General features: G+C 35.1%; 1 protein-coding gene across 1 annotated transcript in view; it reads left to right on the forward strand.

Annotated features, from left to right (window-relative positions):
* DMD (dystrophin) overlaps window positions 1–23348 on the forward strand; it is a 2224438-nt gene that overhangs the window by 835479 nt on the left and 1365611 nt on the right. Inside the window, 1 exon segment of the mRNA XM_033201414.1 lies at window positions 12597–12758. Coding sequence (XP_033057305.1) covers window positions 12597–12758 — 162 coding nt within the window.

Below are 23348 nucleotides of genomic sequence, written 5' to 3' on the forward strand. Positions count from 1 at the left end.
AGGATCTGCTCCATAATTTGGGAGACTCAGGGCAGAAAGAAAATGCTGAGTCCCATATTCAAAAATAAGCATTGTAAGATGGCAATAGCAGAGCATTAAATCAAGCATGGGCTCTCCTAAGCATGGGTTACTGCATAACTGCACGGGTTGCATGCCTTTGAAGCCAATTTCGGGTGTCATCTTATACATTTGGTTATTTGTACACCTGAATTGCTTTTGATAAGGTTGGGAGTTAAGAATTTAGGCTCGCTTTTATAGATTATCATTCCTTGAAGATATTTCATTGAGGATAATTATAAATGCTTTAATATTTAGAAAGGTGAAATTTTTTTCTTATTCTTAGTGTGCTAACAATGGATATAGCTTCTAGGATTACATCTTTCCATACTTTGAATTTAGAGCTTTCTTTCCTTACAGTAGAAAAAAGGATATTGGATATCTTGAATCTTGACTTCTCCTAGGTTGAATGCTCTGCAATAAAACTTTTGTCTTTATATAAAAATTGCACTGCAAGCAGACTCTTATGGCAGACATCTGTGTTCAAGGTGACTGCAGTTTTCAGCTGAGTAGTGGACTATGCAACTTGTTCTCATAATAATATTAATTGAATAATTGGTCAAGAAGAGTGATTACATTTTGAGGGGAAGAAACTCACTTGCGTAATATTTACACACAGATAATAAACTAAATAGCCCAGACCTCTTTAATGTAAGAAAAATAGTCAAGAATGTATATGTTATTTTCTTTGTAAATTAGAAATGTTTCCTCCTCTATTTCCTGTATCTTCTTTTGTTATTTGAGAAAGGGATTTTTCTTGTCCTACCATCAATTGTGTGAGTTACCTTGATTCTTGTTTTTAATAATGTTTTAAAATGCATCTTGTATTTTGAATGTAATTACCCTCTATTTTATAGCTACAGGAACTGAAAGAGTACATAGCCTTCACAAAAGGGTCTGTGGTAAATGTGTTTAATTTTTATTTTAATCACCATGAATCATGGGTTTTTTCTTTGTAAGTAGTAATTCCATTATTTTTAGATACAATTTACCCTACTTCAATCAATGATGTTTCCTTGGACAGTCACATTTACTTTTCCAAAATATTATATAAAACAGTTAAATTTTTTTGTCTGTCTGTTTGCCTAGTATAGGATATTAGCATTTTGGGGGTCCAGACACAAAGGGACATGCAAACACACATATATACTTGCATATATTTATATATACATGTATATAAGCACATATATATACATATAATCATGTACTGCATTTTAATATATGATTAATATTTAAGTATTAAATACTCTAGACAAATTACGTTTGCTCTTGGAGGGCTTTAATATATTTCTGAATGAGCGTTAACACATCCAATTAATGGTATCTTCAAATTTGTCATAATTTGATAGTTATTTCTTCTAAAGTTGGAATAGCTCTTCTCCAAGGGCCTACCAAAAAAAAAAAAAAAACAATAAAGTTGGAATAGCAAAGGAGGGAGTTAATACATAAAGGAAAAACATTAAGGCCTAAAAACTAATCAGTTGTAAAAGCTAAATCAGTAGTATGGATTGGTAAAGTAGCATTTTAGGATAAATTTTGGATTGAAATTTCTCTTTTAAGTTTATCTATGTACCGTTTCAGAAAAGTTCCTCAAGTTTATATCTTTATTTTAATGAAACTTGTCAATAACTTTTACTTATCTGCCATGCTTGACAATTAATAGTTAATTTCTATAACACAAAATACTGTTCTGAAGGCAGGTATTCATCTCCCTCTTTCATCTTACTTTTTACCACTCTCAACTTCTTTAAAACCACTTTCTTGGCAAGCTACTTCATAGATTCTTGAGATTGAATAATCAAATCTGTTATTTATTATTCAGGCCAAATTTCTAACAATGTTTATTTTTTTAAAAAAAGATAAATGGGAAAGGGAATGTTAAACAACATTTATTTGCATTGTATTCTAGTGTCCCTATATGGAAAGAGGAATAAAAATATTTTCCAAGTTCATCAAGCTGTCTTTTAAATCATAGAATGCATATATTCATTAGTAATTTTCCATTGAAAGTATCAAATAAAATTGGAGAATTTCCTTACTGTTTCTACCGCACTGTGTTTCGTGTATTTTGATCAGCATTAATACCAATTTCATAGCATTCTATCGTTTGCTCTTTTTTGCTGTGAACCCAACTGATTGCATTTTCTTACCTGTTATTTTGTTGTTGTTATTTGAGGCATCTTTTCTTCCTAACTTTAGTCTTCATAGACCTCAATTTTAGCTCATCACCAAAATTACATAGATAGAAGGATATAGGGACTTTAGTGTACACATACCCCCTTTTGACTCTGTCTGATTTTCTAATTTAGTAGATTTTGATTGAGGCTGAGAACTGTATTTGGAAAAGTTCATTCTGATTATTATTCAGGTTTGTGAATCCTAGTCTAGATAGATCTTTATCAGCACATGTATAAGGTCCACTTTGCTAAGGTTCATTATGTGTGAGATTCATTCCGACTGTGGACCACTAATTTATTCTTGCCCATCCACTGCTCATGACAGATAGACGATCTCTATATTCCAGAAACGAAGCTCGTTTCCAATTCCTCAACAACTAAACCAAGCAGAGGTAAAAGTGGTTTTCCTTCAGAGCCACAGTTCCCTGCTGGAGTAGAATAAACACTTTCTAGGAAACTGCAGCAAATTTTTGATGACATGGAAAGGGCATCACTAGGGTCCTCATTACACATTACCTCTCTCCCTCACCCAAACCATAATGTTGACAGAACAGATATTTTCTGTGGGGAAGATGCTAAGCAGTCGTGCGTGGCTGTAGGCGTTGTCCACATCTTAATCTTCAGCTATATCTGTTGTATAACAAGTTTAACAATCCTACAAGTTAAAGCCTCACACCGGAAACCTGTTTATTCCTCTCCCATGCCAAGTAATTCCAGCACAATGGGTTTCATCTATAGATGATGAGAAGATGCCATTGTGGGGTGGTGAGGACATACAGAAGAGAGGAAGTTTGAAACCAGTTTATTTCTATTTCAGCCAGCTTAGTGTACTGTAAGAACATTTTGTGGCAGATGACCTAGTCTGTAACAAGGAATTGAGTGTAATGTATCATTCTGCCAGTGTTTATCTGTTCCCTATGCTCACATAAACACACGAGTCATCTTTTTGCACTCCCAACCCACTCCTAAAGCACTATAAAGAATGTTTAGAAAGCAGAAAGAGAAGCAGCTCTTCCATACACCTTGTTCCTGCTGTTCAAGGTGCACATCCCATCCAAATGAATCATATCGGAGCCAAAGATCCTGGCAGGAGCTCTTTCCTACAAAACTGCAGTCTTGTCTATCCTAACAACTTGGAGCACAAAATATTAGAAAACCTTGTAATAACCTTAGGACAAAACAGTGTAGATATTGACTGAGCTAGACCTGAGGACTTTTTCAATGTAGTGTGGATAAGTAAGATGACAGGAAGCCATAAGCAAACTGTGCCTTGCCCATCAACTTCTCCAGAGCCATGACAATCATCTGGGGAGTATTTGTGATAAATAAATATTGTTAATCTTCATGTATTTGGGTAGGACGAAAAAGGACCAGTCATCCCAGACATTCCAGGAGAGAGGAGCATTTTTCCAGTTTCTCCGATACAATTTCAAGTTGGAACCAATATGAATTACAATTGACCACAGAGGCTAGCAAAATCCGTAGCACTTTAGCTCAAGAGAACCTGAACACTGGCCTTAGACTATTATGAGCCTACATCACAGTAGAAGCAATCCAGCAGAGCTCTCTAATACACATCAGAAAAACACCATTTCTAGTTATCAAGGCTGTGTTTCACACTGCTTGACTGAAGATTGGAAACGGTTTTATTCATAGGGAACCTGTGTGGCCATCCTTAACTGGTCTATAAAAGGAAGTGTGATGGATTTGCTTCCCACACATCATGTTAAGTCCAGAAAGCCAGAGATGCTGTGTTGAGTTTCTGTCCTGAGAGTCTGAATTCCTAAGTAGAGGGACTAACTAGTTCCAAAGGTTCTTTCACTCTGAGATCTTTGTTACACTACTGTACTGACTGGATATCACTGCCCTTATTTAAAAGGAGTATCAATTGGCTAGTTCATCTGCGTCGCAAGGACTAGTTTGCTCACAACCACCAACCTATCTGCAATTGGCCTCAGTATGCTCTCTCTCACTTGGGTACTTCTATGCTTGGCTAATTAACCTATACCACTCGACTTAGAAGCACCAGCTACATTTTTTCTAATTTTGACTTCTCATCTTTTCCCTACCTATAATTTGCATTCGGAAAGTCACTGCATTCATGGCTTCCTGAGACAATAAGAGGAGCAATTGTCAGAAATCAATTAATTTGTTCAGTGGCTATATTTTGTTTGTTTATTCCTGACCATCATTTATTGCTTTATGTTACAACTTGATTTTAACCCCAGATTTGTACTTTCGTCTCATATATAGACTTTATATGTTGCTTGAACATGTGGTCTCAATCCTGACCAAGTCATCCCTGGAATCTGATTCTGTCTCACTATTCCATATCAGGAGAGAGTGACTTTATATTTTAATTATTTCCTGTACCAATAAATTATTCACTGCCTAAAGTTTAGACTTTAATAATATGAACACATGTGTAGTCAAAGAGTACCACGCCATTGGGCCAGAAAAATTTCACTGACTTAGGGTGGCTCCTGAAGTTACCTTGAGAAAGCTTGGATCTGATGAATCCTGTAGACTTATTTTATGTTTACTGAGTAATGCTTCACTTACTTTCTTTTTGAAACTTAAATAAAGCATCAGTTTGCTCCTGTCAGGGCAGAAGACCAATTTCACTTGTCTACCCATGAAGATAAATGGATGCAGCAAGAATCCAGAAGTGTCTTAGATATATTACCATATAGCTCATTGACCATTCTGTCAATGCTCTACTTGAAAGTGATGGCTATCTAATGCCAAGTTCCACTGATAAAATGATTCCCAACATTACTTTCAAGTGTGCTTCCTTCAGAGGTCACAGAAGAACTTCAGTGACCTGCTAAAACCTAAAAGAGATGAAGTTCCAATTAACCATGACACCAAGAGTTTTCACATTTATATTCTTTCCTGATAAAGAAAATTATTGGAGCTCCATGCACATGGCTTTTGGGTTTTCCCCCAAGTGTGTTCAAACCTAGTGACATTAACAAAACATAAATCTAGAAGCCTCTCGTGAATAATGTAACCTTATTTATTTTATATTGAAAGGATACGTATTCAAACACGTACACGTCTTTGTAATTATTTATAGCCTACATCCCTATGAAATACATTAACAAATATGCCTCAGGAAAAAACACTGTACAAAGCCCCTCACAAGAGTTACAATTAAAGTGGGTTAAAGCAACACAGTTTTAATTTACTTCGTCTTTCGTGTCCAAGGAACACAGTGTGAGACCTCCTTTAGGAAAAAATAGGACAAACTAATTTGAAAACAGAGCAACAAAGTGAATCTTATGATGAGCTATGAGCATTGGTAAATTATTCTTTCTGTTGTAAATTATCCTCTTCTCCCTCTGCTTTTCTCTTAATCTCCATTTAATTCCCTTTTCAAAATCCTACCTCTATTCTTTTTGAAAAACATTTTGTTACGCTGGTATAAGCATATCTAGACATCTAGAAATTTTTGTATAACTTTTAAAGGGTCTATTAACACCATACAAAATTATGGAAAATAAAGTGTTCATAGCTAATCAATCTCAAAGAGATCCAAGTGTACAATACAATGTGTGCCTCAAGTGTCAGCTTCTTTAAGGCTGTCATCTTGCCAGTTCTAAACAACTAAAAATTGTAAGAACCAATTTCTGAGGCAAATAGAACATTCTTAGTGGTCCTTAAATAATTCCTGATACTTTTATGGTGTGCTTCTTTAAAATTATGCTTTAGAAATTTAAATTGGTTGTTCAGCAAAGTTATCAATCAGTAGGCAAGTTGTTGCATTTGACAGGAGCAATAGTCCTCACATGGATTATTTATATTCATGTATGTTGGTAGATGGATATAAAACATGCAATTTGCTAGCAGTTGTATGAGACAAAAGCATCAACATATCTTTCTTAGCTTTTCAATCATGTGATACTACTATAATACTCCATTTTTCACAGATATTTCTTAAGTTCTTCTTTATCCTTCATACCTTCCATAAACCATTTTCTATCTTCTCCTGACCCACATTCTAGATGTTCTGGATGTCTGTGATTTTCCTTTGCCTTTGCTTCATTTGAGCAAGTGCTGAATTGATGGACTGTGTTAGTAGTTTGATGCATGGTTTGAGCCAGATAGATCAGAAACAGGAAATGCTTTTAGATCATCCAGATAGATGGCACCATGAATAGACCCCATTGCTTTCTGGCCTCTGAGGTAATAAAGACTTAAATCTAATTGGGTTCAGCTTAAAATCTCAATGTCATATTTAATTTAATATTCTTCCTTGTTTCCAGCTCAAGCTTAAGCTATGGTCTAAAAGACTTGCTCTGGAGGGGAAGTGTGATTAGATTCCACCTTACACCACCACTGCCTTATTTATTTTCTTTCTTAACTCCACTTCAGTTATATTATTCTCCAATGTACTGGGAAGCAGGAATTAAGGAAAACAGGCAAATGTCTTCTGTTAACTAGCTATTTGTAGTATTGAGTTTATGATTTATGAGTGATGTGTGTGTGTGGGTGGGTGTGTAACAGAGATACAAACATTGGGTTTATTTGGGGTGCAAGTATGGGATCTTTAAGAAGTCATGCAGAAGCTCTTTTGTTTTCCCATCTTTAACAAGGAAAGTATGCTCTATAAAAACATCTTCAAGCCTCTTGATCCTGAGGTACTCTTGTTCCACAAAGAGTGTTCCTGGTAGACAGCTCAAACATGGCTGTCTTCTTCCATGTTCACTTCACCTATTGAGAAACGTTTGCCACACCAAGCACTGGGAAGTACAGGCAGCCCCCTCTCTTCACGGTATCATTTATAATTAATTTTTACCTGTCAAGTAGGCATAGAATTTCTGAAGCAGACATCTTCAGAAGCAGAGTTGGTGATTAGGTGTCATCCCCATCTACTCTGGACTCCCAGACCCTGTGATCGGTGATCTTGGAGCTCCACTTACTTGCTTGGGGCAAAAAGGTCGAAGTACCATCTTTTATTATCCCTAAAGGCATAAACAGGGAGCTATCCCTACTGTCCCTCTGGGCCATGAATTCAGCAAAGCAATGATTCTCTCTAAAACCTTCAGAGAGTTTTAGTATAAGTGGGTATGGTGGAACAACAAAGGCAGGGCCAGTTTTCCCAGCTCTTTTGTAAGCCCTTTGCTATGTCCTGCTATTTCCATCGCTTAGAATGAGAGAGACTTATTACTTATTTTCAGTTTAAGACTATAGCCAAAATTCTAAGACAACAGATAGAATTCAGTGTATTCATAACCATAGTGACAGTTTCAGGCTTGCTCTTAAGTTAAATAGAAGAGTTAGGAGGAAATAGTTTATCAAAAATGATATACACCCACCAACATGATTCATTTGAATTGTGTATTCTTGTTACTTGGCACTTGAACAAATTGCAACCTCATAGTAAGTGAAAAAGAAACACTAAAAGGAGGTAGTTTCACCTGTTGCTTGGTTCACTGAAGTTGAGACTCTGGGAAAGAAAACTTGATTGGTAAAGTCTGTGAAGTGAAGCATGGTTGTCAAATGGAGATTAATGTCTTCTCATGGGTCTCCACTTTAGTTTCTGAAGAGCAGATTGAGTAGGATTTGGTTTTAGCACGTCTCTTACAGGACTCCTATTCCAAGACACTTTCTATAAAATAAAACATATTCCATATTGCCCTATTTTCTGCAAGGTAGAGACAGTCAGGTTGGAGCCAATTAATGCACTACCCTAAGCAGAAACTTCAAAACTTTGTCGTTGCTTTGCTTTATTTGAATTTGAATTTGGGATTTAGTTTTCTTCAGTTCATTTGCTACTAAAATCACTCAAAAAAAATGAGGGCTTTATTTTGACATTGGCGAAAATCCTTTACTCAGAAGAAAAAATTTAAAACTGCTGGAGATTAAAATGTTTCACATGTCTAAATCACAATGATGACTACTTAAACACAAAAAATAAATGTCTCTTATTACGAGATGATCATAAACAGTGCACCCACATTCTTAATCTATTTGCAATCATAAGCTTACCCATCATCTCTTGAATGAAGTAAAATTGCTTTTTGTATTGAGTTTAATAAGTATCGTATAGGATACATAGCTCCTTTAATGAATGTGTTTTTTTGTAAAATGTTATTAAATGATTTTTTCCTAATTTGGCTTTTTAAAGCATGCGTTCATTGTTAAATACATTTTTGGTTTCAATATTTGGTTTTTTATTTCACATGAGGAATTTTTTCTTCCAGAGTTTCTTAGACATGCTACACGTTGATTTATGTATTTGTAATATTGTGGCACAAAAGTTAGTACATTATTTTTAAAATGGAAATGTGATGAATTGTCAATTCATTGTAGAGATGAATTTCCATTGCCAGCAAAACTCATTAAACTCTTAAAATTTTTTCTTAAACTTACTTTATATTTCATAGTACTTTAAAGATATAAAATAATTTGTGTTACTTTTACTTAGTTTTAATTTTCTTTGAAAACTGGATTAAAATATATTATGGTTTTTCTTGGTAACCATTACTAGGATTGTTTTCTATTTTTATATTTTTGTCATTGATGGCCAGTTATTAAGAGATCATCTTTCTAACTTATATTTGCTGTTTCTGCCTAGCTACATAATTCCTCTTACTGCTAAGTGGATTAGCTCAAGACATGAAATCACATCTTAAAACAACTAGTTGAACAGTATTCTGGAACAATAACAAAAATCAGATTATGGTTCAAGACTTTCTAAAAACTTCATTCAGTGAGACAACACAGGTCAAGCAGGCAGAAAGTCATAGAAAATTTATAAGCCTGACATTCCATCAGGGTGTGCCTAATAAGATGTTTAGAAATAGAAGGCAGCTTATGCCATGACTAGTTGAAAGAATTCTGCAAGCTTAGATTGACATCAGGTCTTTTCACTGACTGAGATAATCAAGGAATCTGTGTAAATCAGCCTTTCTTATTGACTGTCAGGCCAGGAAAAGAACCAACCCACCCAAAGTCAACTCTGCCATCATTTCTTAAGCCACGCTGTTCCTTTCAGCCCATAGAATCTCATGAATAGAAAAAGTTAGGTTTCTAAAAATAATTTTGAGGCTGGATATGTGGTTTAATGTTATTCTATATTACATCCTATACAATTAAAATCTACAGATGTGCCTTGTACACTGTTTTTGCCTTTAGCCAGAGGAAGGACCAAATTTAAATAATATCTGACTAGGCAATTACTACATGCTGTGATTGGAAGTTATCTCCAACCACCTGTCACAGTGCTGAAATTTTATCATTAGAGATCCATTTCTTTGGAAGAGCTCTGGGTAGGCTGCAGCCAGGCTCCTCTACAATAGAGGCTCTGATTATAGCCATGAACCGTGTTATCTGAATTAGTAAATTACCTGATATAAATTTTAGTTGAAATTTTGACTGAGAATAAAAGGAAGCTATGTTTGAATTGGAATATAGGCCAAAGCCTCAGTCAACAATCTTGGATACAGTATTTTAATAGAAATAGATTAAAATGTTCTCCAAATAATGTCCCACCCCCATTCTGACACTTTTAATACAAAAACAGGTAGATTTATTCTCCAAAAGATACATCTCTGAGCAGTGGTGACCTTTGCTTTCAGTTTCCTCTGTAAATCCATTTTTGTCTTTGACTATTTGAAGTTTTCTGTTTTTCTCATTAAAATTTCTCCTTGTACTTTTCATTCAGTCATAAAGCTGTTGAGCTTTATTCTAGAAACTGCTATGGAGCAATGAACAAGACAGCCATAATCCCTGACCTCATTAGAGTTGATAGTCTAAAGTAAATGCATACCAGTAATGGGAGATTAAATATGGTCTGGTACATGCTAAGACACATACAAAGTGCAAGAAAGAACATAAAGTCATGTGAGGGAATGCATAAATAGCTTAACTTAGCCATCCCATAATATATTCATATATTAAAACATCATGTTACATGCTCTAACTTAATACAATTTTTACTTGTCAAATCAAAAAAAAAAAAAAAAAACAAAATTCAAAGAACATGTAAGAATTACCTCCCTGAATTTAGAAGGTTGCCAGAGGTAGCCACTTCGAAGAGATGTCCACTAGATTCAGAAGATGAATGTAAATTAGCCAATAAAAGGAAGTCAGAATTGAGATTATTCCAGTAAAAAGGAACAGCATGTTTAAGGCCAAGAATCAAGAGGGCCACAGTGTAGGTTGGCAAATAAAAAATAAAATTTATGTATCGCTACAGCAGGGAATAAAAGACACCAGCAGGACTTAATCATGAAGGGACTTTTAAGCCACATTAAGGATAAAGCTTTTGGCTCGGCGCGATGTATCACACCTGTAATCCCAGCACTTTGGGAGGCCGAGGCGGGTAGATCACCTGAGGTCAGGAGTTTAAGACCAGTCTGGCCAACGTGGTGAAACCATGTCTCTACTAAAAATACAAAAATTAGCCAGGCGTGGTGGCAGGCACCTGTAATCCCAGCTACTTGAGAGGCTGAAGCAGGAGACTCCCTTGAACCTGGGAGGTGGAGGTTGTAGTGAGCCGACATTGTGCTGCTGCACTCCAGCCTGGGTGACAGAGACTCCGTCTCCATCTCAATAAATAAATAAAGCTTTTATTTGAAGGACAGCAAAGAATCACTAGAGAATTTTAGACAGGAAGCCATAATTTCATTATTGAGAGAACACTTTACAGGTGGGAAGTGGCAGAGTAAAAAGGCAATGAAAAAACTGGTACCACATTTAAGGTATGATATAGTAACAATTTTCACTTGATGAAAGACAATGGAGAGAGAAAAGAATGGAATCAAGAACTATTTAGAAGGTATAATAAATAATTAGTAATTGACTGGTTAGATGCAACATGATGAAGGACATGATAGAGGAAGTAGAAATATCTGGAATTATGTCAAATGAAGGCAATCATTATTTGTATTTCGCCAAAACAGGAATAAATACAGAGAAGGAGGAAAAGCAAGTTGGGGAGTTGAGAAGTAGGTGAGAAGAGGATACGCAAGGAGTTCATATTTGGGAGTGTTAGCTTTTGGTGTTTGTAGAATATTCATGAGGAGATGTCCAATAGGGTGAGATAACATGCAAGTATGGAGATCGAGGGGAAATCTGGACTTGAGAGATGTAGAGTTGAGAGGTGCCAGAATGTGAGGAGGAATTGAAGTTAAAGGTATGGGTAGAATGAGAAGAAAGGAAAGCCTAGGACAAAATCTTAATGGAGTCAAAATTTGTGGTACAGGGAGAAGTACTGGGAAAGCCTTCCCTCTTCCTGCAGCATCACTAAACTTCTCGTTCCTTTTCACTTAGTCTAGATGCCTTTAACTGTATTTTTACTTGGACAACGCTGTGTTATAGGCTGGCTTCATGGAAGAATAATGACATCACTAATATTTTTAAAGCTTAAGAACCAACATATATATTATTTATATAATATCTAATATTCTATATATAATATTAAAACCAAGATCATCTTAAAACCTCAATCATGCTCTGTGGGAAAGAAAGTTATATTGTACCAGATAATCACACCTATACGTTGTATATTAAGGAAATGTATTTTAAATGACACATAACTTAATTCCCAATAAGTTGCCTGCCCTATTTCTTTTATAACTACTCTGTTAAAGGTGAGCAGATCCTTGAAGGGAAACCTTCCAATCTGTTCAGCATGCTATTTATATTTGAAAATTGTTGAATTATCCTAATCATACTTATAGTAACAATCAAGATTAATTGCAGCTATATTAGGATTACTTATTATTTTTTCTACTTCAGCAGTAACACAAATCCAATTGTACAAACAATTTCCATAATCCAAATTGTGAAAGAAAGTAGGGAGAAAAAAGATCATCCAAAGCCAATTGAAATAGTTTTCAAAATCAATCTTTAACCAGACTGTTATCTAAAATTCCGTTTTTGACAAGGAGCTGATTCTGAACAGATTGTACATGTGCCTCACTGGTGGAAGTAGATTATCTGTCTTGAATTGGATTGTGATGACGATGACCCTATTCTAAGCAAACCAAATCTCTTGAACTGTATAATGAGATCAGGAGGAACATTCGACCTGAGAAAGACAGATTGCAATGACAGAGATGATTTTGCTAATTTTTTTTTCCAGCCTCTTTCCTTAATGTACGTGATACTCTGATTTATTTTCATGCAGAGATCCCTGATCCTATAGTTTTGTTTGCTATTTATTTTTCTCCTTCACAATTTTTTTTTTTTTTTTAAATCAGAGCTGAATGAGTGCCAGGAAGCTGCGAAGTCTATCTTACAAAAAGGTGATTGTGGAAGAGACTAGAATCTTCTTTCATTGTGCAGCAGGATTACAGAAAAGCTATCGAGTAAACATTTAACTGATACACTCTTATTCCTTCTCTTTAGGCTGTAAGGAGGCAAAAGTTGCTTGAACAGAGCATCCAGTCTGCCCAGGAGATCGAAAAATCCTTACACTTAATTCAGGAGTCCCTCACATTCATTGACAAGCAATTGACAGCTTATATTGCAGACAAGGTGGACGCAGCTCAAATGCCTCACGAAGCCCAGGCAAGTACATCTGGGAATCAGCTTCCGTTCTTTTGTTTTTATTACGTGAACAAAATGTTGCAGAGTTTCTAACTTTAAACGTATTCAACTAGTTTTCCAGGGGGTTGTTTTGATTCACTGATTTGACTATTTGGAGGTAGGTAGAAAGAAAAAGGGGTCTGGATCACTAGTCTAAGATTTATTTTTTTAAACATGTAATGGAGGAATTTGAAATAAAGACAATTCAAAGACAGGAGCAATACGTTCTGGTGTTTCTGACTTCAAGCTATACTAAAAGCTAGAGGAAAACCATAGGAAAGTAAATGGTAAAGAAAATACTTTTTTGCCGGTTGTGGTGGCTCACGCCTGTAATCCCAGCCCTTTGGGAGGCCAAGGCCCGCAGTTCACGGAGTCAGGAGTTTGAGAGCAGCCTGGCCAACATGGTGAAACCCCGTCTCTACTAAAAATACAAAAATTAGCCGGGTGTGGTGGTGGGCGCCTGTAATCCCAGCTACTCGGAAGGCTGAGGCAGGAGAATTGCTTGAACCTGGGAGGCGGAGGTTGCAGTGAGCCGAGATCACAGCACTGTACTCCAGCCTGGAATAGAGCGAGACTTTTTTATTTTCTTAAAAGAATATATTTTTTATGGCACTGTTGAAAATCAGTCTCAAACATTTTATTATAAACTCATCGTTGAGTTTAGTCACATGGTCTATATTGTTTTATAAAAATGTGTTAGTTACAAGCAGTAACACAAAATTATCAATATAAATTTGCACCTCAGTTATTAATGCTCATGCTCAGTATAGCTACATGCACACACTCCCATGCTTCATTCAAACCAAAATATAAAACGTGTTTACCTGTTTTTCTTTTTCTAGAATGAGAATTAAAATAGTGATGAAAATAAATCTAAGTGGACTTTTCAATGAGTAAATTTTAGGCCATAACTAAATTTACACTCACTGTAAGAAGTATTTTTAAAATGCTATTCTCATTTTTTAATTAATATTTAAACAGATGTGAAGTTATCATAGGTATTATTTATTCAGATGTCTTTAGGGTTGTGTGGTAGCAATTAATTTAGCTGCTTTTCAAATCTTGTGTACATGTTGTAAACCCAATCACCAAGTACATGCTATGATGTGAGGAGCACTAGAAGGTTAGCTGCAAATCTCAAAGCCTTCTCCCCACCAGTTGGTGAAGAGGTGTGAAGTTTTTCACTTTAAAATCAATTTGGGGGTGAAATATTAGATTTGTAGATCATGGTTACAATGCAACGACAGCTAATGAATCACAGTTAATAGGTGCTCCGGGTATCAGCATACACAGTAGCATGATTTAGTTTACCATATTGTCTAAGTTTGACCAAGAATGTCCCTGATAATACGTGGCAGAGTATAGGTAGTTTTGATAGGCTGAAAAAGTCCAGGCAATATGGTTTCCTTGTGGAATGCTATACCATTGCAATAGGGGATGAAGAAAGAGAATTTGGGGAGAATCCTGATGATAAAATCCTCATCATAGTTTTTCACTGGACAACAAGAGTAAATACTGTAGTAGAAGTGAGGAATAATAGTAAACATATTGAGGATTCAAGTTTTATTTTGTCTTGATATATAATGATTGTACATATTTCAGAGGGTAATTGTGATATGTTGATACATACCTACTCCAGTATATACATTTTTCAAACTTACACAAACCAGGTTCTCTATCATTAACTATTCCTGAGTCTGTCCCAGTTGAAGTCATAATGAAAAAGATTTTTTGATACATAATATTTATACATATTTCTGGGTACAACACTCATGTAATATTTTCTTACATGCATAGAATGTGTAACGATGAAGTCAGAGTATTAAGTGTATCCACCACAGGCAGAGTTTAGTAAAATGCATGATAGGAATGAGTGATTGTTCCTGAATTGAGAAGAACTACATGATTATAAATGAAATTCAGAGTAGAACTGCTTTCATTTAAACTAATGACATGAGTTTTGAAGGAATGTTTGATGAAAAATGCTCGTGACTTTCTGAATGGAATTAAGGAAAATTTTGAGCAGTATGAATAGTAGACATTAATATTGCAAATTAGTACTTTAAAATACATAAAGAACTACATTGTGACAGACTTGTAGAATGAAATTATGAGTAGCAAATTTGATAGGCAAAGCTATTATACTATTGTCTTTGAAGGAGAATTGGAGCTTTTAGGGCAAAACATCTGTAGTTGAAAAGGTTGTGATAAGGGGCACTGTGTGTTTTTTCTTATTTAGAAATGGATTCAGGATTCTATAAACATTACTAGTTTTTAATAACAAAACATTTTGTTTGTTTTTTCTAAAAAAAAACTACAGTAGAAATGTTATTAATTACATCAGTAGAAAAGTACTTGCAAACAGCAGAACACAGATAAATAATGAAATTTCAGATCTTCTTGAAGAAAGAGATTTTTGGGTATTCAGCTCATATCCATTTTCCATGCATTTCAGGTCGTACCTGCATTACCAACATAGTTCTTGACATTGAGTCTCCTCAATGGTAATACATAATATTGGAAAATACAAGCCATCTGAAAGCTATTAAAACATTCTTCTGCTCCAAGGTTTTATTTTAATACGGCAGTAAATGAATTGTTTCCCAGAACAGAGTTCTCAAGTACTCAGATTTGCTTCAAGGATTATATTTCCTAAAAAGCAACTCGAAATTCCCATGAAATAGAGAGTCAAAAGTTAGATAGTGAAATAACATAAGCACAGTGTGTGAGATGAAGGATCCACTAAGAATGCCACCAAAATGACATTTTAAATATAGAAAGAGATGGTAGAGAGAGAGAGAGAGATATGAAAGAAAGAAAGAAAAGAATAGGGGCTAACTTTAATGCATTGTATTAACAAAAATATGTTTCTGTAAATTTGCATTTAAAGATAAAGTTATTGCTAATTAAAATATTAGTGCCCTATAATTTCTCTTTTCATAAATGGTATAGTTAGCTTAATTCATGACTGAGAAGCAGGAAAAAAATGTACGATGTTACCATATTTAGTCTTTGAAATATATGCTCAGATTCTCTGTCATATACTGGTCACACAGATTTGTTGGTGTCTGACTCCACCGTGTGGTGCACTGAGAGTTTTGCTACTTAATTTGAAACTGTTAGAGCATTATTTTTTCTGCATTTTAAGATCGTTTGAGATCTTCAGGTATAAAAAGCTATTGCATTCAGGAAATACATAAAATATGTATAACTTTCTGACAACCATACCCTTGTTATATATAAAAGTAGATGTAGATCAGGATACTCTTTACATTCACATTTGCATTTATTGCTATAGAAAAGAAAAGAGTTGCTCACTTCCTTAGCATGTTAATTGATCAGTTATTTCTCATGACTAGAAAACTGAGCCCTCTGATTTTGAATTGGACTTAAAATTATTTGACTTATTTTAGTGACATGAGCTTACTTACAGAAGCAAAACTTAACCTTTTAGAAAATCTGCGTGCTGCAAGGATATAAGAGCATGTGTTGACCTAGGAGTATTTTATTTCAAAATATAACAGCCAAATCACAGGCTTAAATTATATTACCACAGCATCAAACTACCCAGTGTCAGCTCATTTAATGAGAGGTTTTATTAAAATACAAAATTAAGAAAAGATGTGTTGAAACAGAATAAAGCAAATTGGGAAAACTCTTCTAGATAAGGAAATATATCTTAGAAAACAGAAACTTTAGAATTATTTCCAAAGTACTATGATTAAAAACATAACAACTTATGAGTATTCCTTGGAAATAATTTAAAAAATAAAATCACCAAATTGTATAACTGCAAAGAAACACGTGGAACAAATTTAGTCATTTACTGCTCAATTTTTCAGAACTATGTATTGAAGCACAGAGTTTTAGTTTTGGCACCTAAAATCCTATAGCAGAAGTCTAAGTAACCATGCTGAACCCCAGAGCAATCAAATCAAAATCTATAGGTGAATTTGGTCTTCAGAATTTTTGGAAACTTTTTCACTCATTCTAATGTGTAGCTAAGTTTGAGAATGGCTTTGGATGGTTCCTTACTAGTACTGACTAAATTGTTCCAGAGTATTTTTCATATAACATTTTCTATCACTCTTTTATAAAGATTCTCTTCTATGACTGTGTCAGCATTTCAATGGGAGGGAGTCCTAGTGGCAATCATACTACTGGTGACATTCTCTCCTATTTTGATTTTTTCCTCTAATGGAAAATGGCTGATGGAAGAAAATATAGCTGAGAGCTATCTCACAAATTTTAATTTAGGCAAATAGAATGTTCAATATAGATGTTTGAGGCTGAACTCAGCTTGGCTTTCTTCAATTCGTTTTTTTCTAACCACATTTGTTAACATGCCAATTAACTTGCATATGGCTCTTAATCATTTTAGGGGACAGTGACAACTATGTATAAACAGCTACTTAAATGTCTTGTATTTTTTAAATTACAAAGATACTTTCACATACATTTTTTTTTCCTTTTCCACTAATTTCAGTGTTGAATCTTTGATATGTAAGAACAACCCAACACGGGCACCTGTTGAAAGTCACCATGTCATTATATGTTGATGAACATTTTGTAGGGGAGACCATGGCCCTGTTGCTTAGATTACTGCAAGCAAGAGCAGAGTTGCCTAGCAGTGGCTCCAATATCTTTACTATTCTATTTGTTTTTTCCCAAAGAATTCTGATCTCTCTTTTTTTTAATTTTTATTTATTTATTTATTTTATCATACTTTAAGTTTTAGGGTACATGTGCACAACGTGCAGGTTTGTTATATATGTATACTTGTGCCATGTTGGTGTGCTGCACCCATCAACTCGTCATTTATGTCAGGCATAACTCCCAATGCCATCCCTCCCCCTTCTCCCCTCCCCATAATAGGCTGCAGTGTGTGATGTTCCCCTTCCAGAGTCCAAGTGATCTCATTGTTCACTTCCCATCTATGAGTGAGAACATGTGGTGTTTGGTTTTCTGTTCTTGTGATAGTTTGCTGAGAATGATGGTTTCCAGCTATATCCATGTCCCGACAAAGGACACAAACTCATCCTTTTTTATGGCTACATAGTATTCCATGGTGTATATGTGCCACATTTTCTTAATCCAGTCTGTCACAGATGGACATTTGGGTTGATTCCAAGTCTTTGCTATTGTGAATAGTGCCGCAATAAACATACGTGTGCATGTGTCTTTGTAGTAGAATAATTTATAATCCTTTGGGTATATACCCAGTAATGGGATGACTGGGTCAAATAGTATTTCTAGTTCTAGATCCTTGAGGAATAGCCACACTCTCTTCCACAATGGTTGAACTAGTTTACAGTCCCACCAACAGTGTAAAAGTGTTCCTATTTCTCCACATTTTCTCCAGCACCTGTTGTTTCCTGACTTTTTGATGATCACCATTCTAACTGGTGTGAGATGGTATCTCATTGTGGTTTTGATTTGCATTTCTCTGATGGCCAGTGATGATGAGCATTTTTTCATGTGTCTGTGGGCTGTGTGAATGTCTTCTTTTGAGAAGTGTCTGTTCATATCCTTTGCCCACTTTTTGATGGGGTTGTCTGTTTTTTTCTCGTAAATTTGTTTGAGTTCTTTGTAGATTCTGGATATCAGCCCTTTGTCAGATGAGTAGATTGCAAACATTTTCTCCCATTCTGTAGGTTGCCTGTTCACTCTGATGGTAGTTTCTTTTGCTGTGCAGAAGCTCTTTAGTTTAATGAGATCCCATTTGTCAATTATGGCTTTTGTTGCCGTTGCTTTTGGTGTTTTAGACATGAAGTCCCTGCCCATGCCTATGTCCTGAATGGTACTACCTAGGTTTTCTTCTAGGGTTTTTATGGTATTAGGTCTAACATTTAAGTCTCTAATCCATCTTGAATTAATTTTCGTATAAGGAGTAAGGAAAGGATCCAGTTTCAGCTTTCTACTTATGGCTAGCCAATTTTCCCAACACCATTTATTAAATAGGGAATTCTTTCCCCATTTCTTGTTTTTCTCAGGTTTGTCAAAGATCAGATGGCTGTAGATGTGTGGTACTATTTCTGAGGACTCTGTTCTGTTCCATTGGTCTATATCTCTGTTTTGGTACCAGTGCCATGCTGTATTGGTTACTGTAGCCTTGTAGTATAGTTTGAAGTCAAGTAGCATGATGCCTCCAACTTCATTCTTTTGGCTTAGGATTGTCTTGGCTATGCGGGCTCTTTTCTGGTTCCATATGAACTTTAAAGTAGTTTTTTCCAATCCTGTGAAGAAAGTCATTGGTAGCTTGATGGGATGGCATTGAATCTATAAATAACCTTGGGCAGTATGGCCATTTTCACGATATTGATTCTTCCTATCCATGAGCATGGTATGTTCTTCCATTTGTTTGTGTCTTCTTTTATTTCACTGAGCAGTGGTTTGTAATTCTCCTTTAGGAGGTCCTTCACATCCCTTGTAAGTTGGATTCCTAGGTATTTTATTCTCTTTGAAGCAATTGTGAATGGGAGTTCACTCATGATTTGGCTTTCTGTTTGTCTGTTATTGGTGTATAGGAATGCTTGTGATTTTTGCACATTAATTTTGTATCCTGAGACTTTGCTGAAGTTGCTTATCAGTTTAAGGAGATTTTGGGCTGAGATGATAGGGTTTTCTAAATATACAATCATGTCATCTGCAAACAGGGACAATTTGACTTCTTCTTTTCCTAACTGAATACCCTTGATTTCTTTCTCTTGCCTGATTGCCCTAGCCAGAACTTCCAACACTATGTTGAATAGGAGTGGTGAGAGAGGGCATCCCTATCTTGTTCCAGTTTTCATAGGGAATGCTTCCAGTTTTTGCCCATTCAGTATGATATTGGCTGTGGGTTTGTCATAAATAGCTCTTATTATTTTGAGATGTGTTCCATCAATACCGAATTTGTTGAGAGTTTTTAGCATGAAGGGCTGTTGAATTTTGTCAAAGGTCTTTTCTGCATCTTGAGATAATCATGTGGTTTTTGTCTTTGGTTCTGTTTATATGCTGGATTACATTTATTGATTTGCTTATGTTGAACCAGCCTCGCATCCCAGTGATGAAGCCCACTTGATCATGGTGGATAAGCTTTTTGATGATTTTTTGTAACCTCGTGTCCCATATAGTAGATTTATGAGCAGGCATAGAGGAAGGAAACAAATTACCTTCAAAGAAGAGGGCCTCATAATTAAATATTGAAAAATACTGCCATGTTTTGGTCGCCAAACTAGGACGTCAGGTGTTCCAGAGTCTGCTACAGACCAGACTTCCTCCTTCCATCTCTTTTTCCCTCCCATTGACAATGTGAGTACAATTTAGAAAACTGGGAATTTTTCAACCAAATAAAACTATTAATTTAAACTAGTTGCAGTAACTGCACATTAAAAAAGAATTTATAATTGCAGTCTTCCTGTGTTTATTAAAGACGCTAAATCTTATAACTCACTTTAAATATGATCGGTCATATTTAAATATAAACATTCCAAGCTATCAAAATCAATGGCTTAAAAATAAAGATATAACTGCAGATTTTGGTCTATCAGATTGAGCTTATGATTTCATTAGGGAATAAAACAGACTCTTATACTGTAAATAGGCACATTTGATTGCCAAACGACTTGCAACAGTGTAACTTTACAGCCTGCTTTACTGATTTATGAGTTAGACAGCAGAAACCTGCAAAGAGGGAATTTATGTGATAATTAGATAATTTAATCAGAGAAGAAAAAATGGAGAACTAATCCAGAGGGTCGGGCTCAAATTTTAAATCCCATATAGCCATAGCTGTAGACTTATTTTTTTTCTTTTTACACAGCACAGTAGATATGATGGTAAACCTAGTGCAGTTAATTTTGAATCTGTTCTGACCTTGAAATGCCACCCCTATGTGTTGCTATGTAGAACTTAATACTCTCCATTTCAGAATAACTCTTATTAGATTCACATGTTTAAAAGTGTGGGAAACAGTCACAAACAAAAGTTGCAGGAGATGTAAAATACTAGAAACTTTACAGCCACACGTCACTGACTGTACCTGGAAAACCTGTACAGTATTATGTCCGTACAGGCTATATGATAAAGATATAGATTTATTTCATATTAATTTGATGCATACATTTTAAGTCTGCAGTTAAGCTGTAGTACGCTTTTGTAAAAATCTCTCTACAAATTATAAATATAAGGATGAAATTATTAAAAGTAATGGCAAAAACTGCAATTACTTTTGCACCAACCTAATGACATCACGCTACAATCACAGTGAAGACTATGGCAACACTCTGAATATTTATCCAAATTTATCCTATCCTATTATTTCCCAGGTTTCTCTTATACAAATGGATGTTTACTCCGAAGACAGCCCACAGAAAATTTATCGACCTAAAATGCACAGCCAGATAGCACATAGCCTAACATACTATGTTTTATTTTTCTTTCAGCATTTATCGTGATTGTTAAATCTTTTATTAGCTTTTTAAAATCTTTTATTTGCTTTTCTAAAATTTTCCCTGTCTACTCCCATTCTCTACCCACTAAAGTTCAGCTGTAAGACCGTGGGCCACCTAGCAGATTTCCAACAGATAGCTGGCAAATTTATTGAATTCCACTGAGGTTTAGTCACTAAGTATGTACCAGACAAATGTGATAGGTAATGTAAAATTTTAAAATGTGAATAAACCTAAAATGGTCCTTGCTATCTTGCCACTCGTTAGATAGCACCAAAGAAAAATAAAAGTTTAGAAATTGCTGGCCACTCACGTTTACCATAATAGTCAAGAACCATTTTTCCAATGGAACTTGATAGTATCATAATGATATCTTGTCATAGTGCTTCATGATTGCCCAACTTTGAAGCTCTGAAAACCTTTCCAAAATACTTGAAATAGTACAAAATGGAACTCTTCACATGAAAAGGAATGACTAAAGAAAAGTACCTATTTCAGCCTCTCTATGTATTACATCCTTTTTAAGGATTATGCCTTGTGAATGTCTAATATTATCAAAGCATTCACATTATTTGATAATTACAACAGCCTAATGAGGTATAAAAGTCATGTGTTTACGGGAATATTTGAAAACGCTAGATTAATGGTAGAGGCATGGGATGAGAACAGGATGTGAATGAAAATGGACACAAAGGTTTAGGGGTTAATAAAAAATATCCTAAAGTTGGAGTGTGGTGATGTATACATGACTCTATAAATTTACTAAAGTTCATTGACTTATATGTTTAAAATGAAAATTTTATGGTATGTAAATTATACCTCAAAGTTGTTTTTAAAAACCTGTTGAATAGAGAATATATCAACTACTATTATATATTTAAAAAGATAATTTAAGGTTACCATCAACTTTTTCACTCCATTATTTTGATGCATAGTAAAGGGTGAAATGTCATGAATGTTGTTAAATAACCTGGAATTAACTTAAATGGTAGCTATTTATTGATGGCCTACTGATGTCCACAAGATCTTACACAGTAATATCATAATGTTTCCATTGTTTACATTCTATTACATTAAATGAATTTTAATGCTAAAGCATTTTTACTGAAGCTGATATTTTGACTCAGATCTGCTTTCTCCACTTTAATAATTAGCCCTTTATCAAGTGAAAATTAACCTACAAGTACAATCTCCCAATTATTTCTATGCAGCATTCCAAAATGTTCCCTAGAGTTTGATTTACTCATTTGTTTATTTTGAAAAGTAACCATAATTGTTTGAAAATATGTTATTTCTGTTTTTAATTGTTGTAGGCATATAGTAGGTATACAGAGCTTACATGAGATATTTTGATACAGGTATGCAATGCATAGTAATCACATCAGGGTAAATGGGGTATCTATCACCTCAAGCATCTATCCTTTGTGATGTAAAAAATTCAGTTGTACTATTTTAGTTATTTTTAAATGGACAATTACTTTTTTATTATGGTCATCCTATTCTAGCAAATACTAGGTCTTACTCATTATTTCTAATTTTTGTACCCGTTAACCATCCCCACTTCCTCCCCAACCCCTGATTATCCTTCCCAGCCTCTAGTAAGGATCCTTCTACTCTCTATCTCCAAAGTTCAGTTACCTTAATTTTTAGCTCCCACAAATAACTGAGAACATGGGATGTTTGTCTTTCTCTGCCTGGCTTATTTCACTTAAAATAATAACCTACAATTCCATCCATGTTATTGCAAACGACAGGATGTCATTCTTTTTTATGGCTGAATAGTACTCTATTGTGTACATGTACCATATTTTCTTCTTTCATTTTTTTTAATGGACATTTAGGTTGCTTCCAAATCTTGACTTTTGTGACTAGTGCTGCAATAAAACATGGGAGTACAGATATCTCTTCAGTGTACTGATGTTCTCTCTTTCTTTCTTTTTTATTTTTTTTATTTTTTTTTTTTTTGAGACGGGGTCTTGCTCTGTCTCCCAGGCTGGAATGCATTGGTATGATCTCGGCTCACTGCAAGCTCTGCCTCCCGGGTTCACGTCATTCTCCTGCCTCAGCCTCCCGAGTAGCTGGGACCACAGGCGCCCACCACCATGCCTGGCTATCTTTTTTTTTTTTTTTTTTTTATTTT

The sequence above is a fragment of the Trachypithecus francoisi genome, unplaced genomic scaffold (assembly GCF_009764315.1).
Source record: "Trachypithecus francoisi isolate TF-2019V2 unplaced genomic scaffold, Tfra_2.0 Lachesis_group6, whole genome shotgun sequence".
Classification (NCBI taxonomy): Eukaryota; Metazoa; Chordata; class Mammalia; order Primates; family Cercopithecidae; genus Trachypithecus; species Trachypithecus francoisi.